Source organism: Diachasma alloeum, unplaced genomic scaffold (genome assembly GCF_001412515.2).
Source record: "Diachasma alloeum isolate Michigan unplaced genomic scaffold, Dall2.0 Dall_scaffold_00185, whole genome shotgun sequence".
Lineage (NCBI taxonomy): Eukaryota > Metazoa > Arthropoda > Insecta > Hymenoptera > Braconidae > Diachasma > Diachasma alloeum.
The window spans coordinates 1,191,199-1,210,773 of record NW_021680351.1 but is presented as its reverse complement, the minus strand read 5'-3'; the positions used below and the strand labels follow the sequence as shown (position 1 = coordinate 1,210,773).

General features: G+C 38.0%; 2 protein-coding genes across 3 annotated transcripts in view; one reads left to right on the top strand and one right to left on the bottom strand.

Moving 5' to 3' along the window:
* LOC107048095 (putative ferric-chelate reductase 1 homolog) overlaps positions 1-13,617 on the top strand; it is a 19,004-nt gene extending 5,387 nt beyond the window's left edge. For both annotated transcript variants that reach the window (XM_015271074.2, XM_015271073.1), the window contains exons 3-6: positions 6,769-7,082; positions 7,361-7,452; positions 8,494-8,653; positions 11,259-13,617. In XM_015271074.2, the coding sequence (XP_015126560.1) occupies positions 6,769-7,082; positions 7,361-7,452; positions 8,494-8,653; positions 11,259-12,539 (1,847 nt within the window). In that variant the 3' untranslated portion in view covers positions 12,540-13,617. The remainder of the gene's footprint in view (positions 1-6,768; positions 7,083-7,360; positions 7,453-8,493; positions 8,654-11,258) is intronic.
* LOC107048097 (RNA polymerase II-associated protein 3) overlaps positions 1-19,575 on the bottom strand; it is a 96,660-nt gene that overhangs the window by 50,598 nt on the left and 26,487 nt on the right. The window lies entirely within an intron of this gene.

The window sequence follows — 19,575 nt, the reverse complement described above, 5'->3', positions numbered from 1 at the left end:
ATACGCCTGTGTGTTTCACGCAGTTGTATTTTTAAACACCTGTGTGTTTCACGCAGTTACATTTTTATACGCCTGTGTGTTTCACCCAGTTGTATTTTTATACACCGGTGTGTTTCACGTAGTCGTATTCAGATACTCCTGTGTATTTCACACTCCTGTGTGTATAAACAGGTGTATAAAACTTCAACTGCGTGAAACACACAGGCGTATCAAAATTCAACTGCGTGAAACACACAGGTGTACAAAAATACAACTGCGTGAAACACACAGTAGTATGAAATTTTAACTGCGTGAAACACACAGTAGTATGAAACTTCAACTGCGTGAAATACACAGCAGTATGAAAATTCGGCTGCGTGAAACACACAAACTTCACGCATGCGTGGAGTGTATGGAGTGTACGGGAGTGATTCACGCAATGGTGCGAATAGTCACGGCCTTATTTTATTTCATCTAATAATTTTAATGGGATTGATTGAGTCTAGAGTGCTCCGATAATTATTTCGCTTTATTTTTATTATTAGTTATTAATTATAATTAATTAATAATTAATTAATAAAAGCAAATTATTTATTACAAAAGTTTGACACGGACGATAATTTTCATATTGGGCAATTTTTATTTATCTTTTCCGATTTTTAGAGATTCATTTAGATTTATTTAGATTTATTTATTTAGAGTTCAATCTTCTCCTTAACCCCGAAAATTTCATTTTCTCATAGGACTTCTAGATTAATTATTACCAATAATACTAGACTAATTCAATCTTCAAAAATCAGTCGTCTCTATAACGAGACTCCCGCTCGACAATGAAACTGTGCGATTGAGTGTCAGAAAATTTGGCGACGCAGCCGGGAAAATTCAAGTTATATTTACCCTCCTTCAAGAGTTTCCACAAATGTCACAATAAGGATCACAAGGGTCAACCGAGATCATCAAATGTTTCAGAGTTTCCGACTTTTCCGCCGAAAACACGCAATTTACCAATAAATTCAGTAGCGAAGTGGTAAAACGATTCAAGTCAACTCATCTCTCAGCTGACTTTTCGAGGAATATCTCCAAATCTAAGGGAGATAGCGAAATTTTCGTCTCTATCTTTTTTGCAGCTCTCAATTCGCTCTACAGAAAAGGTCATAACAAAAATTTAGCTATCTGCCTTGGATTACGAGATATTCATTGAAAACTGAGGAATAGTCAAAATCAACTTGAACCGTTTTACCACTTCGCTGCTGAATTTTGCCCGGTCTCCTATTTTGCCCCAGGATTTCATTATTTTTGCTCAACACAATGTTCAAGAGAGACAACAACCTCCCAATAATGACTTCCATTTAACTATTTACTCGTGATTAATCACGATGATCAGCGATTTTATGAATTGAGCACTGAATGACGCAACTCAAGAATAAGATAAAAAAGTTCTTCCCATAATTGTCGAGGAGGTATTGTACACGTGTGCCCAATTCACAGCGGTTATCCATCCTTGCTCATGCATCATGACCGCCGAGGCCTCAGTCATGTAGTGAAGCGACAGAGTTGGTCCGAGAGCCTTGTCCTCTTTTTGTAACGAAATATTGTGAATGATGAAGACGTATGGGACAATCACAGGTACATGCCTCACAGGATTTCTTGGGCAATACGTTGGCGGCATTTCCGGTTTTACTGAGTGATTGTCAGGATTATAACACGAAACAAATACACCTGAATTTGAATCAGGTATATTTTATACTCAATTGGGGGATGGGTATTTCAATTCAGTAGCGAAGCGGTAAACCGTGTCAAGTCGATTTTGACTTTCGGCCAGTTTTTGATGAATATCTCGAAATCTAAGAGAGATAGCAAAATTTTTCTCATAACCTTTTCCATAAGCCTTGACTGGCTCTACAAAAAAGGTCATATCGAAAATTTTTCTATCTCTCGTAGATTCCGAGATATTCGCCAAAAACTGGCCAATAGTTAAAATCGACTTGACCCGGTTTACCGCTTCGCTACTGAATTCGAAGGTGATTCTTTTGCATCAGGCCGGGTTGCAGCAAGCTCTCTTAAGTGTAATATAAGGGTCAGGCACTGAGTGTCAGAATATAAGGGTCAAAAAGTGGAGGTTAAAAAATGAGGGTCGGAATATTAGGGTCAAAACATCAGGGGGTCTGAATATAAATCATATATTATGCTTGATCACCGTTTTTAACCCTTATATAACCCTCATTGCCTGACACCCACTTTTTTTACTTTTATATTCTGAATTTTTTTATCCTAATATTCTGACCCTCTTTTTTTAACCCTAACATTCTGACCCTCATTCCTTCACCTTTACATTCAGGCCCTCATTTTTTCACTCTAATATTCCGACCCTCATTTTTTAACCTCCACTTTTTGACCCTTACATTCTCACACTCAGTGTCTGACCCTTATATTACACTTGAGGGCGCTTGGTACAACCCGGCCTGATTCGAAATAATCATCCTCGAATCGAAACACCCATCCCCCATTCGAGTATTAACCCTAGTTTGGTCACCACATGAGAACGTGCGACTTTGGTCACCTCCGCAGGGAATCGCCGCCGTGTTATTTAGGCCCGGGCGTTGCCGAATTCACTCTACACTGCCCGGGCGCGTTTAGCGAGAATTCGGCAACGTCGCACAACGGGCAATTTCATTTAACATGGGAAAAAATTGCCCGTCTGTTAGAAATGATTTTTTTCTTCAGCAATTGTGGATATAAATAATTTAAAAAAATATAATTTTCTAGACACTTGAATTGACGCATTCCAATTTTTTAGGATTTTTCCGCTCAGCCAGTCAATGGTAAGAAAAAAAAATCGACTTTCTGCGGCGTTTCCCTCCTATGGTGACCAAACTAGGGTTAAATATACTTGAATCAAGTATACTCAATACTCAATTCAATTATATTTTTTTTCCTGTGAATAAATTTCCAATCTCAGAATTCTGTTTTTTACGTTTGATTTTATTACAGAACAGAAAGAGTTCTGCGTAAAAATTGAATTATCTCGATAATGAGTGGGTTGAGGAGAAAATGTCACAAGATATTTCTCGTAGGGAATTTAATTCTTTGAAAAAATGTTTTTCGACATTTTTCTCTGAAAGCACTGGTTCCTGAATTAAAATCAGGATTAACAAACTCCTCTCCAGTTAATACACAATTAATAATTTTATCAACAAGAGTGAAATGTTAATGCTAAAGCGAATTATTGAAAAAAGTTTCTGAAGGAATGAACAATAAATAGTTGTTCGTGAAATGGACCAGATATTTTCAGCTGAGAAAATCAAAATTAACTATTACTTCCTTCTCTCTACGCAGAAATTCAATTCTCCACACAAAAATCCCTGTGTAAAATCAACAATAAATAATCATTTATGAAACAAACAGGATAAATATCAACTAAAAAATTGAAAACTAGCTATAAATTTTCAATTTTTGTACTTATTCTTCACATTTATCTTTATCAAATAGAAAAATTCTATTCTCTCCCTAAAAATCTCTTAAAATTAATAAACTTTTCTTAAATTCCACGAGTTCCTATCACGAAATAATCGAAAATTCCCGCGAAGAAATCAACAACAAACAATTATTCATGAACCTAAAAAAACTAGAACAACTTCCCACTGTCTTTTACTTCAACTACACCTCAAAATGTTAAATAATTCATGCCAACAAATTCCCCGCTCCGTATTGTGTACATAGTTAATGAATTTGAGTTGATGCAACGTGTCACCTACTCCCCCAGCCCTCCACAAGCCAGCTTTCACCGGGTGGCATGTCCCCCCCAACTTCTCCAATCAAGAAATTTTCTAAATCCTCTTAAAGCAGTTGTACAATTTTCACGGTGTCATGTTGATTAACGGATAAATATCAACTGGCATTGATAATAAACTCGATTGAGTGCTAAATGCCCTAAAGGAGTAACAATTTCCGACAAGGCCGAATAACTCACGTGACAAGGACACATTTCCGTTCACCGGAGTATTTTCCCCTCGAGACGAAACTCTCCTGACGTGTGTGGCATGATTCATGCAATACGGTTGAGTGTAAAAACCCTGAGAGCTATGAGGAAAGAAGTTATTATGTGTGTCTGTCATTGCTACATTTATCATGTTTTCCCAATGCTCCGGTAGTGAAGTGAGATGTGAGACAAGTTCTTGAGGCTTTACAGATTATTTCGGGAAATTATCGCCAAAACACCAAAATTTTATGTAAAAATCCTGCTCAGACTAGTGATGCCGTCGAGACTAGACGAGAATTATTTCGGAAAGATCATCACGGTCTTAAAAAAATCGACAGTTTAGAAATCGTCGTAATCTCGAAAGACACACTGATAGAATGATTAATTTATTCCAAACGAGAATCGTTAACTATTAACGAATGGTAGAGTTGAATATAACCAAATGAATATTTGTGAATAGTTAACGAATGGTTCACTTGAATGGCGAAAGTCAAGTAAAACACGGCTCCTCAAATATACATTCGTTAACTATTAACGAATGAACATTTGGTGGGACCGAATAGACCGTAACCTCCAACCAAAATCCATTCGTTATATAACAATAACTAGTCCGTTCTATCAGTGCAGTGGATCGGTGCATCTGGTCACGAATTTGGAAAAATTCATCTCGTCTGAGTTTCAGTATTTTCTGTTTTTCAAATGTTTGTCTCGACATCTGTCTCGTCTCGTCTCGTGAACTTAAAAAACCGGTGATTGTGAGGAGATCCACCGATCCAATGCCCTTCGAGATTGCGACGATTCCAAAACTTTCGATGTTTTTCCAGACCGTGATGATCTCTTCAAAATAATTCTCGACTAGTCTCGACGGCATCACTAGCTGACTGTAGTAATAATAACAGTAGTAATTCTCTTGAGAGTGACATTGAATCCGATTTAGGGGAAAAATGGGTATGAAATTTCCAGTCTTAGGTAGAATTCAAGGAAATTCGTGAGTTTTCAGTGGCAGAGAGACGAAAATTTTACAACTTGATTGAATTTTCAGTGGAATATGAGTAGTCAAAAACAAAATGCCATGAATTTTCAATTTTTCCCTGAATTTTTGATGGAATAATTGAACTGAAAAATCAAGTATTTTAATGATTTTCAAATTGTTCGAACAGAAAATCAATGAGTTGACTTAAACTGTTTTACCACTTCGCTACTGAATTTATTTAATAGAAAAAATCAGCCTAGTTAATGGAAAAAAAACTAGGGGAACTTATTTCGTAGAAAAAATCATTAGAATTCCATTTCCCTACGCAACATTTTTTATTGAGGCTCGTGGTTGAAATAATAAAGGCGTACTTAGCACGTAAAATGTGTTTACAATCGAGACTCAAATCGGCCAGAACCTTTCGGTCGGGAGCGTGAGAATTTAAATATCTTTTATTATGGTAGGTTCGGGAATTGTCCAGAATTTTCATGAGGGACAAGGACAGCGTGATGTTTGCCTCGAACGTAGCAGAATACAGAATATTCGAGCCGCATTATATGAATTTCGGAATAATAATTGATTGTGGCTCGTGCCACATTTTTTCCCCGCTATTTTTCTTCTTTTTCCATCAAAAAATCAAACGGAAAAAGTTGGGGAATTCGAGCAGAGGAATTTCTGTTGTGCACTATTATATGTCTGTCATTATTGGTTAGCGTGCACTGATAGAATGATTTATTTATTCCAAACGAGATTCGTTAACTATCAACGAATGAATATTTGGTGGGACCGAATAGACCCTAACCTCCAACCAAAATTCATTCGTTAACAATAACTAATCCGTTCTATCAGTGTGTAATGTTTTTTTAATGTTCCGGGAGGGAAATGTTAATTACGTGAAGACGTGAGATGTGTTCTTGAGGTTTTGAGGTATATCCCAAGACAATACCACCCAAAAGTTCGTCCCTGCGGATTTCCGGAAAAAATGGTAAATTACTTAATTCAGTAACGAAGTGGTAAACCGGTATAAGTCGATTTTGACTATTTGCCAGTTTTCAATAAATATCTCAGAATCCAAGGGAAGTAGCGAAATTGTTGTAATTTCCTTTTTTGTAGCTCTCAATTTGCTCTACAAAAAAGGTTATGACAAAAATTTTCCAATTTCCCTTAGATTTTGAGATATTCATTGAAAACTGGGCAATAGTCAAAATCGACTTACACCGGTTTACCACTTCACTACTGAATTTATTCCATTCTCTTAAGTTATTGAGTTTTTCCATCCTCATGTGTTGTGGATGAAGGCAGCGATAACTGTTTGAATCAAACAAAAATCTATTAGTTAACTAATTGTCTCAATCAAATAATAAAATGATTTCACAAGATTTCCATTTTTCAGAGATGAATATCGCAGAAACTGTGCACCAGAAAATTTTAGAAAAAATTCACCGTATTGGAAATTCATCAATTTACCGATTTATTTTTTAGATTTATTTTTTAATATCGTAAGATTCGTTTTCTTGAGTTTGAAAATTCAAGCTTTCATTGAAAAATCAATGATTCTTTAACATGAAAAACCCAATTTTCTTGAATTTTCAAGATGAATGAGAAATTTAGAGAACGTTTCCATTTAAAATTCAATTCAAACTCGCAACATTGAAAATTCAGATGACATTGTGACTGAAATTTCAAGAAATTTCTAACAGTGTAACAATTCTGCATTTTCACTTTAAATTAAATTCAATTTTGCAATATAGATAATTCAGATGCGGCTGTCTAACAGTGACTGAATGCAAAATGAGAAAAATGTCATTTAATACGAAAAATGATTTTTTTTTCACAGTCAGATTGTCCCTGCTCTTGACCCTCACCCTCTCGTCTGTGACCCTCGCCCTTCGGAATGGCGCACCACCTGATGCTTGTGGCCACCTGACTCCCCGTCATCCTGACACAACCGCGACTCAAAGTTATCCACCGTATCAGATACTTCCGGCTGCTGGACAAGGCAGAATTCGAGTGATTCTGGGCAGCCCTCAAGGACTCGCTTACCAGGGATTCATTATCAATGCTAGGAGTGCTGACACTGGAGAATATGTCGGCGAGTTCACCAATCTTCCGGACAACGTCAAGGCTATCGAGTGCACGCCCGGGCTCAAGGTAATTTTTCGCAAATAATCAAGTGAAACGATCAGCCAATTCTTCGTTTTGTCAAGGATATCCGAGTAGTTCGGCAAATTTTATTGGGGAAATCCTTTCCGGAGTTTGCAGAATAGACCGAGACTTTTTTTCGGCGCAACGCTAAACTTCGTTTCCCAACGTTTATTCGTGAAAACGATTTTTGAAAAATAAAATTCAACAGATTGCCTCAAGAGCTCACTGAGAGAAAAAATTTTCTCTGCCGAAAAACAATATGTTCCACTGGTTTTTATTTTTAGAATGGAGTTACTCACACAGACACCAGTGAAAAACACAACATTGAATTTGATTGGGAAGCACCCGCCGACTACGAAGGAATGATTATTTTCAAGTATGACTCATTTCCTTTATTATTTAATTTTATTTCGTATTCTTGAGAATACACTGAGAAAAATTTTCTAATATGCAGACCATATTTACTTGAGAGAAGTATATTATTTTCAATGGTTTAAATCTCAGAATGTTTGCAGTTCACGGAGCTCGAATGAATTCTCATTTATCACTATTATTGCCCATTATATCATGAATACATTACATATCGAAATATTGCATTTGCATAACAAAAAAAATCATGAAAACAATAAATACTTGAAGACTGATTTGACTGAGTTCATTTGCGACAAAATCATAATCGAGTACAAGAATATTTTAAAGCATGAGGCCTTTCTTCGGCCACGTGAGTTGAGATGCCTGTGAGAACCAAACAATTGAAGAAAAATTACTTGTCTCAAGAAAATATGTTTCAGATACTGGAAATTTTTTTTCTTAGTGTACATTCGCAGGAGAATGGATTTTTATAACAAAGGCATGAAGATTAGATTAAAAGATAGCAGTGTAAAATGAATTTTCGTTTATCATCAACAAAAAGAAAAAATAATTCTACTCTTCAGTAAACAATTCTGGAAATTAGTCAAATTGTCACTCATTATTTTGTTTTTTAAAATTAAAATAAGGGAAAAATTTCTCAATTCCAGGCAATTTTCCCTGGAAAATGACAAGCCTTTTCTATAGAATTTCTTCGGCTCAAATATTCCAAGTTTTTTTGTTCGCTTCCCTTCATAAAAAGAAAAGCAAAACAGAATTTAAAAAATGGAAAATTTGAGCCGAGAAAATTGTACATAAAAATCGAATTCTATTGACTTTTTCCACAGAATATTCCTACTGAAAATTTCAATAGAATTTAATAGAATTGTCCAGCGCAATTCCCTAGACATTTCTGATAAATTTAATGTGTTCCATTGATTTTTCCATCAGAATCAAAATTTTTTATGACAAAATTCCACGAAAATTTCCTGGAAATCCAAAAATCACCAAAAGGCCCTGAAGTTGAAGGACAAATTTAAATTTCTAATCCCAATATTCATTCCTCCAGCTCGACATTCGCTCAAGATTACAGTACGTACTGGGTGGGGATTGAATCGCCCCGGATAACTGTTTTGGGACGTAGCATAGAGGTGATGACATCGCCAACACCTCCACCAACAGAGAGACCAACGACACCGCCGTATTACGAGGCACCTGTGGCACCCGAAGTAAGTAGAAAGTAAATGGTCAAGCCCCGTATGGACCACTTCGGATTATACAACTTGGGTGGGTTTTATGGGGAGAAGAATGCAGAAAAACACATCTTAGAAGTGAAATGTCTCAAGGATAATCTATCATTGGTCCCACAAGGTTGGCCATCGTGGCTCAAGGTGAATTGCAGCCATTTACGTCACTCTGTGTGTCACTCATTCATATCTCTAGAGAGAGAAAATACATGTAGGAGACAATTGTAATCAAATTTTGATGATCTCTACTGCGTAATCCTGACAGAGATGATATTGGGACTTTAAAATCGGTTTTAAGAGCTTTTCTCTCAATTAAATTCCCCAGATAGATTAACGAATTAATTAATTAATTATATTATTAATTCCTACAATTAATTAATAATAATAATATAATTAATTAATAGTTAATAGTAGTTTTCACGTGTCTGAAGAAGTTTTCATAATTTCCTATAACTCTTCCATCTAGAGAAAATAAATCAGTCAGTTAATCAATTGACTGATTAATGACTTGATAGATTAACGAATTAATTAATTGATCATAGCAATCGTCATTAATAATAATTAATATGCCTGTAACTCTTTCATCCAGCGAAAATTATCTCCTCTCCCAAACCCAATGCAGAACTAAAAATTAAAAAAAGGGGGAAAATGTTTGTAAACTATTCGGTCATTAATATCTCGAGAGAGAAAATAAATGTAGAAGGTCACTGTAATCAGATCTTGATAATATCGCGTAATTATGACGGAAGTGACATTGTAACTTTTAATCAGGTCTTGAGAATGTTACATTTCCCTCACAGCAAAAACTAACGCCTCAATTTCCCCTCCCCTAGACATTTTTCAGTAATTAAAGAGTGAAGTTGAAATTATTAATGCCGATTATTGTAATTGATCTATCAATTTGTTCATCAATTCACGAATTAGCGGAGTAGATAATTGATTACAGGAATCATCATTAATAATAGTTTTCACGTGTCCAAAGAAGTTTTCATGATTGCCCGTAACTGTTTCATTCGGAGAAAATTATCTCCTTTCCCGAACACGGGAAGAGATAAAAATGTGGAGAAATGCTCTTGTGTATGAAATATTCCTTCTAGGGATACAGCAACAGCCATCAAAGTTTTCAAAACGTCCTCGAGACGTAAAGGAGACCATAAACCGAGGTATTTCATTTTAAAATGAGATTCGTTTGATAGTTTCCGAGGAGATATTTCTACATTTATGAAAACTCATCCCTCAGAGCATCTCCGAAAGTTTCGAGCCATTTCAATTCCATTGAAATTCATACGTGAATTTTTGATTCACCCCTCGACACACGAAATTTTCATTCATACATTTTCCCCTCCCCGGAGTTTGGAAATTTTTCTCAATTGCTTTCACGTCAAAAATGGAGGCTCAGGGTGAAATGCCATCGCTGGAAATATGGTAGCTGAGATTTTGAATAAGTATCAATGGAAGTGGGTCAAGAAGTTCGGTATGAATTTAAACTTCAGGTATTGGTAACGTATGTTACGCGGCTAAACGATTTTTCCATTTCACGAAATGAGTAAAAAAATTCGCGGTGTCATTTTTTGTGGATTTCTCAAAAACTAGTGGTTGTAGGAAAAAATGTCAGAAAGTCTTTTGTGCAGCCCATAAAATTCTCTACAAAAAATGTCCTCTAATGAATTTCTCCCAGTACATTATTTTCAGAGATATTTCAAGACAAATTGATTGCAACTTATTTCGAAATGATTTTCAAGGAGCAAGTGTTCAAGTTGACATAATAATATTTTGTTTCCACTCAATGACTTCATAAAAAGTCTCACAATTATACAATCATTGAATTATTTACAGTGGGGTAATTCCTAAGAACATGATACTCTGTTGAAGATATCACTTAAAATAATTTCCTTGAACAAGTCATTAAATCCCAGTCACAAATGCTTTTCCCACTGTATTAAATCATCAAAAAAAATGTACAATTACGAGACAACAAAATTATCCACTGAATTACGAGTATTTCTAATGAGACAGTAATGATTGCTCGTTAAACGGGAGCTCGTTGATTAGATCGTTAATAAGATGTTGAAATCATTTTTTTTCAACACTTGTACACTCTGCACTGATGCCGCACTCATAATTTTTGCATTTTCCTTATACTCGATTGCTCATACTGCTCAGACTCCCATATATGATGCTCATAAGGCCCAGATTCTTGTGCTTGATGCTCCCCTGACTCAAAATGGCCAATTTGACGCTCATAATTCTCGAACTGTTGTAGAGTCGACATCTACAAGACTCAAGCTCATATTTTCAATGCTCATACGGCTCAAAACTTTGTATTTCGCGCTCATAAGGCTCAAACTGCCATATTTTCGATGCTCAGAGGAGGCAAACTCTGATAATCAACACACGTAGAGCTCAAATATCTATACTCAGCGCTCACACGCGCTCCAAACACTCCTCACATCGCACCTCAATTTCAAAACCATCGTTTTTATTCAGTCTATATATTCTGAGTCATCTTCTTTTTCGCTGTCTCTTCTCGCTCCTACCCCATTCATTTAAAAACCCATAATTAACCTCAAAAACTCAATCCTTCCAGAGCAACGAGGCCCTAGCACAGAAGCGTGCCATTTACACCGGCTGCGGTACCACGAAATCCTGTTTCGGTGTTCCAAGCAACTGCGTCGACTCCCAGGACTGCAAAGCGGTCGTCACCGTCTCCGTCCAAGGTGAGCGCTACATCTTCGAGCTCCAAGGCGAAGGCGGCAAGTACGTGGCTGTGGGTCTCTCCGAGGATGCGAAAATGGGTGACGACAGTGTCGTCGAGTGCGTCGAGAACTCCGGGAAAATTTTCATCCACCACTCGTGGAATACCGGCCACAAAAATGACCGCTTGCCGTCGCAATCCGGAATACTGAATCTCGAGCACAGCAGCTTTGTGGACAACAGAATCTACTGCAAGTTCACCCGCGAGCGGAGGACCGTCATTAAGGGCCACGAATTCGACATCGAGAATAAGGCTTATCACCTTCTCATAGCTATGGGCAAGGATCTCAAACAAAATGGCGTTGGCTACCATAATCTGCGAGAAGCGTCTGCTGAGGCGAGACGTCTGTCGGACGTAGCTAGGATTGCAGCAACTGACGACGTACTTATCCGTGTTCACGGGGCCCTGATGATCGCTTCCTGGATTGGAACAGCTTCCGTTGGTATCCTGATGGCTAGGTACTACAAGCAAACATGGCTGCGGTCGTCGCTCTGCGGTAAGGACCAGTGGTTTGCGTGGCATCGATTCTTCATGATCCTGACTTGGGCCATGACTATCGCCGGATTCGTCGTCATCTTCGTGGAAATTGGCACCTGGAGTTCTGCCACTGTTCACGCGTCCTTGGGCGTTGTGACGACAGCTCTTGCGTTTATTCAGCCCTTCATGGCGGCGTTGAGACCCCATCCTGGCACTCCTCGGCGGCCATTGTTCAACTGGGCCCATTGGTTCGTTGGCAATGCTGCGCACATCTGCGCGATCGTCGCGTTGTTCTTCGCTGTGAGGTTAACTAAAGCAAAGATACCGGACTGGGTTGACTATGTGCTCGCAGCGTACGTTGTCTTCCATGTTGTGACGCATATTGTGTTGTCATTCGCTGGGTGTGCCTCGGACAGGCAGGACAGCCAGAGGATCAATGCCTTTCCCATGAAGGATCTTCAGAGGGGCTCCATGGGACATCCTGACGCCAGACGGGACGCCCCATTGGCTGCCATGAGGAAATCCATATTCGCCATTTATTTTATTGTTATTGCTGTGTTTGTCGCGGCGCTGGTAGTGATTGTTGTTTTGGCGCCCATCGAAGATTCGTGGGCCAAGTTTACGGATAATTTTTGAAGAGGTTGGATGATGTTGGGGAATCTTGAGCGGAAAATTCGTGATTCTGAGCGAGTGGGAGAATATGCGAGTTTTTTGGAGGCGGGTTATCTCTGAATAGAGAGGGGTTTGAGAGAAATATCGTGAGGACTTTTTGTGGGGAATTTCATGAGCTATACAAAAGGTGTTGGTATTTTTCGAGAAACTCATCAGCTATAAAGATATTTTCAAAATTATTTGAACGGTAATTTTTGGCAAATTTGTCGGTAATTGTTAGATTCTCTCAGAAAGGAGTAGTTTTTCTTGAAAATGTCACAGAACCCTTCTCATGAAGGAGAAAATTCATTACAAAAAAAATTCCTCACATTCTTTCTCAGATAACTCATTACCGATTTAATTGACAAATTAACGAAGAATTATTTCGCAACAGCAGTCGCCTCAATATTCGCAATCAAATGATATTTATGTATAACACTTGTTCGTTAATTGAAATGATTGATTATGGGATTTAATTGGTCTTTAGGACAACAGAAAATTGAAATCACGATTGATGGAGCAAGTCATTTGAATTTGAGCGGATTTTCATCTCACTGATTTCCCAATTACTCTGTGTACATATCGAATTGGTGGCCTACAAATTGTTTAAAAGTGATGCCTACAAATTGTTTAAGAGTGTAGAATCATTAATTGAGAGATGAATTTTATTGAAAGATAAGTTATGAGCGACGGAAGTTGGACCTCCGAATGGTGCATTTACTTAAATCTGTCTTTCCGCGAGTTGTTCTGTTACTGAGGGTAATCACAGCAACTACGCTGGTTGCTGAACATCTACCTGATATTAACTTTCGTACTTTTATGTGCTATATGTATGACGTAACAATAGTTTTTATATTTAATTGATTAAATTTATTGATTCAGCTGAGGATTTCGGTGATTTTGATTACTGTATTGAGTATTTTCATTTAATTCTGCAGTATTAGTTCATTTTTTGAGAAGCTTGTGAGGATTTACTTGATGTTCGAGTGGATTGAGTGGAATTGTCGAAGGATTTATACGAAATTTATCAAATAGAAATAAATGATTTGGTTTATTACTTGAAGTTTTATGAAGGTTTATTACTCGAGGCGAAATACAGGCGGCAAATATTCTACTCATCGGGCGAACACGTGGCGAGGGACGGAGTCGAGGCGTAATATTGGGCCAGGACGAGTGATTAGAGTGAGTGTGCACACATAACATATTGTCATTGGTGCGACGGGGTCATTAGCGAGTACGAGAGCATTTTGGAGTTCATTGAAGCTCCTGTCAGCTTCCCTGGTAGGAGGAATCCCGTTGCGAACGGACAATTAAGCTACAGATAATATTGGGACAAATTAATTGGCATTGAATAGGGATTATTCTACTTATTTATCATTCGGACTTAGTATTGTATTCTTCATCTTTTTCTTTTGTCTGATTGTTCTCCGGAGGCTCAAGTGAAAGATATCGTGGCTAGTATCGCGGATAACAGGCATTTGGGAAGCCCAGGCGGTGTCTACGGACCTGCTCACCGTACATTTACCATTGAGAAATTAATAAATGAACAACTGAGCCTCTTCAGTGTTTCTCCGGATAGCAATTCAACAAATATCTTTGGTTCATAATTCTTTTGGACTGTATCGAATTGGGTGAACTGGAATTTCCGGCATTTTGTATTATTATTATTATCATTTTTGATTATTCTTCTTTCTTTTATTTTTCTTATTGAACGATAGCATTATTTAATTTCTATTGTTCTTATTCTGGGGGACGACCCGCATTTATGGAATTCCTTTGTTTTTCTCTTCTAAAATTATTTTATATCAAGTCTTGAGAATATAGACCTATCAGTTAGTCAATAATCTTTCCAGTTACTGAACAATATCCTCTCTTCCAAAGATATAGAGTAAATAAATTAGATCAAGCACGAGCACACCGGACAACAAATAGGTAACGGTGTACATTGCACTGCGTGCGTCTAAATGGTGAAAAGTTCTCAGGAAAGTATTGTTTACGAATTATTTCCTTTATCATTGAGGATCATCTCAAGTTTACCGCAGTAGCCGGAATAAATATATTTTGAATATTCGATAGATTAAAGAATTTACGTCGATTGTCACTTGTTGTCTCAACACGCACCTTTTCACATTGCCTGATATTTTAGAAATATCAGACAATGTCACAACATTTTCACGCATTAGTTTTTTAATAAAAATTGGAAAACATAGCAATTTTCTTGAAGACATTGCATTTTATGCTACACAAAAGTAATTATCTCAAGAATAATTCATTCCCTCCGTTCCTACCGGAAAATCATCCCCTCCGAAGAGTCTTTACACATGTCCTAAGCCCCGCACCCGGGCGAAAACCCCATAATGACCACATCCCCACACCAGCTCAATCCCCGAAAAATCTCCAATTCCACGAGCATATCTCGGAACCTCCCCCCCCTCACACGCCACCCCGTCTTCAATTTTCCGCGTCCACCCCCTCAAATATCCGAAAAAACAAAACTCCAACCTTCCAGATCTCGCCAGTCATCCCTTTAATTCGAGGTCAGCTCTACACTTCCACCTGGCTCTACGTCTCTCCACGCTGTACCCACGGGTCAAACACAGCTCTCGGGGTAGTAACCGCGCGCATCATCCCCCAAAATGGCGTCCGATCGAAGGCTCAATGCGTGCACCCATACATCGTCACGCGTTTTTACCCCCCGCCGATGCCATAAAACATCGACTTGCACTCGTGTGCGGCGGGGGAATTGCGTTGGAGTACGCAGAGGGTTGTGAGCAGCGTTGACTGGCGCCACTGTCGCCGTTATCCCCCCCCCCCTCCAACGGCGCGCTCAAGACTCTCGAGAGCAGCAGTTCGATTGGAGACACCGGCCGGCGTTCACGTACGTCTCTCGTACATTACCGCAACTCCAGGAGTAATTCAACGCGAATTGCCCTCGTACCCGTCATCAATTACTCCTGATAGATGTCTTACGTGCTATCCTCACCTACTGAACCGAAATTTTATCGCGAGTTCAAATAGTGAGGAGCCAGTGGATGAGGAACTCTTACTGTGATATTTATTGATTCTGTGTCGCACTGTGGATTCGGTTATTTGGGTTTAACGTTTTTGTGAAATTAGGATATTGTGATGTGGCGGTGATAACACGCTTCTGGATGACAAGTCGATGGATACATGTTGAATTTTAAGGAGGAACAGCGGGGCGGAAGGGGGGTGGTGGGTTTTACCTTAACGATAATGTATATTTCGGTGGGAAGGTGAGGGGAGGTTTGGGGGTTGAGGATTTGGGGAGAGAGAATTTCGATTTTTTTGTTTTGATTGGAAATATCTTGGGAATTACGGTGTCTAGCAGAAAATTTCTGAAAAACATTTTTCATGGGGATTTTCGCGAGCTTAAAAAAGGTACTCTGTTGTTTTGTGATTAGTCCGACGGTTTGAGAGATGAGGGATAATTATGAGCACGGTTTTTGGGAGTGGAAAATATTTTTTATGGAGCATTCCAAGAACTGCAGAAAGGTCATTTATTATTTTTGAAAAACCCAGTGATGCGAGAAATATTCGCAGAATAATCACAACACGATTTTTTACCTTTGCCATTTTTCATTCTCGTTGGATTACCTCGACAGCCCGTGGGTTTAGGAGAAAATGTCAAAAAACATTTTCTATGGAGAACTTCTTAATCTACAAACAAGGTCTTTTGGCGTTTTTCGATAAACCCACTCGTTCATTAAATATTAGCAAAATAATAAAAACGCCATTTTCGTTGCTCTTTATTTTTCATGGTTTGTTTTACTTTACATTTTCCCGATTATCTCAGTAACGATCACTGCACCATAAAATCGTCACAGAATCTTTTTTGCAGCTCATGAAATTCCCCACAAAAAATATTTTACGACATTCCATCCTAAAACCACTCATTCCCTCGATATTTCCACAACAACTTGAAAAAAAAAATCGAAATAATCATCATTCCTCCACGTCGTCGCAAGATTATTGTTACCCCCGTTTCATTGGTTATTAAATCTCCATAAATTCCCAACAATCCCCGAAAACCCCACAAAGCACTCATCCCATCAGCCCTCAAACGTCTCACTCAATTTTCCACTCCACTAGAAATTCATGAAGTCGAATCACCGGTTAAATATCCCCGGGAATTGATTCCAAAGATGTGCTAAATGCCAATGATCACTGAAGAGTGGATTCGATGGAGATGAGGCGATAGTATATAGATTTGACATTATCGCTTTGACTATTTTATCTCGCTCCACTGTACCATCTCCAGAGGGCTTCCGGTTCAAGATTGTCTAAGATTAGTTTTTCCGATACTCTGGGCACGAGAGTCAATAGAAAACGGGTATATAAGTGATGGGGACAGCGTCAGTCTGTGAAAGTGGAGTTTCAAAGCACATGCCCTCGATACTGTAGTACAATGCTCAATGCATTCTGTTCTATTTCAATGGTTAATGTACTATATTGAGGAGTATGAAGTGTATGAAATAGAATAAGGTGAATGGGATGAGAGCTAATATATTTTTCGGGTAAATATAATTCGTTCTACAGAGTTATTACACGAGGCTACGGTTTTATCAAATGAACGGTATTGACTACTGTATATAATTGTCCAATAAACACTTATAATTTCCGTGGAACAAATGATAATTTCGAGGGGAAATTTTTTTTTGGGAAAAAATATTCTTTCTATGGTATAAACCTGGGGAGTTCTCTCAGATCAAACGATTGTCGTACAGTAGATTATATTTTTTGCTGAATCGGTTCGAATTTTTCTAGGGATACTAGGGGACTGGGTGTAGTCCTGCTCTCTCCCCTCGCCGCCTCCCATTTGACCCCAATGATCCTTATTCTGACCCTCGTGACCCTTATTTTGACCCTTGCCACCCTTATGCGAACCCTCATGACCCTTATTTTGACCCTCTCGACTCTGATTTCGACCCATGCGACCCTTAGTTTCTCACCCCCATGACCCTTATTTAGACCCTTAATCTGACCCTTATTTGGATCCTTAATCTGAAACTCATTATAACCCTTGTGACTTGTTTTGACCTTGGTGACCCTCGTGACCCTCAATCTGACCGTTGTCACCCTTATGCGAACCTTCATGACCCTCTCAACCCTTGCGACCTTCAATTTTGAAGTCTCCAATTCGAGTACCAAAATTTTATCACCAGAAGTCGATTTGGATTTTTATAATACCGAAATTTCTAATGATCACGACAAAAATTTAATTTTTGTGAAAGATATTAAATTTCCTTTCATCAAGTTTGTCAATTTCCCTCAAGTAAATCTGTTCCACTCCATTAAATATTCTTACATGGAACACAGTTTTTCGACAGAGCTAATTTTTCCTCTCAGTGTGTCCTCAAAATAATAATGAACGGCCAAATCCTCTTTAGGGTCAATTGTAAAGACGACTGGAGTATTTTTCATAATCCAAGAAATTCTACTTGAAATATCTCCCAAATATCCCACCAAAAGCACTCCCAAGACACCCCAAAAACCCTGCACTCATAATTTTTAATTAGTCCACCAATGCCACCACTACTGAATCCACGATTTATGATCATTGTTGCCATAAATAATTAATCCGCAAAACGTTTCACATGCTGGAGTCTACGTTTCCTGAATAATTCTTCCCCCCTCGAAAATGAATTTTTAATGCTCATAAATATCGCCCCCGAATCCCTGCATCAGAGATGTAATAGAAATGTTGGGAAATTCCAGAAAGCAACGGGGGTAAACAGTGACAATAATTGCTGTTTGTCGCAGATAATTCGTGGAGTGAAACGCATGCGTACAAAAAGAATAATTAACGTGAGTGTTTGTGCGTGTTGAACGATGGCGGGACAGTACTATGTGATCATTCTATTGGGATTGATGGACCTGGTGGTCTCCCAGAACTCAATCGATGAGCGGACAACCTTTGAAGCTGCATTTCAAGGTAATTTTCGTGTTTACTGACATTTAAGGTATATCCCTGGAAAATGGGCTTTTTTACGGTGTACCATGTTGTTCATAGAGAATGGAGAATGGCTATAATGCTAGAAGTTCGAATTTGATGAGATTCAAATGAAAGCGCTAAAGAAAAATGTACCTCACTAGCATCCGAGGAATTACAAATGACCGCAAAACTGAATAAAAATTCATCCAATCAATGTTTATGCCATTCTGCAGCTGTTGAAAAAATTCTATCTACCAATGTTTCGATATGTAATATATTCATGATATAACCGGAACGACAGTGAATTCGGCGAATTCATCCGAGAATTTATTCAACATAATTTACTTCTCTCAAGTAAACATGGTCTACATATTACGAAATTTTTTGCTCTGTGTAGGGAATTCGGATGATCCGTCTGATCCTGTTTGTCCCATTTCTCCCCATTCTAGCTGAATGACAGATCATTATCTCATCCTGAAACATTTCAAACCCTCGAAACCTGAAACAAATCACTCGAGTCATGAATTCCCACTTGAAAAAACTTGTTCCCCTAATTGAAACAAAACATTCCGCTCGACTATCCATTTTTTTTTCACCTGTTATTCCATTCAAGCCCGTTTAATTGTCTCGGTGAGTATGATGAAGTGACATCTCCAACAATAAACAAAACAGAAAAAATACTCGAACACAGGGTTCTCCCCTGTTCCCTTCGATCCTCTGAATCCATAAAAACTTTAAAGTATATCCTGAGACAATATTACCCAAAAGTTAGTGCCAATGGATTTCCGGAAAATTTTTTAAATGACTCAATTTATTGCATTCTCACAAGTTATTGAATTTTTCCATCCTCATATGTTGTTGATGAAGGCAACAATAACCGTTTGAATTAAATAAGAAATTATTTGCTAATTAATTATTTAAATCTAACCAAAAATGATTCCACGAAATTTTTTGGACTTCAAAATCGCAGAAACTATGTAGACTGTTAAAATTTTTTATTATAAATATTATTTTTATTTATATTTTTTATTATTATTATTTTTATATTTTTTATCGAATTTAATTACA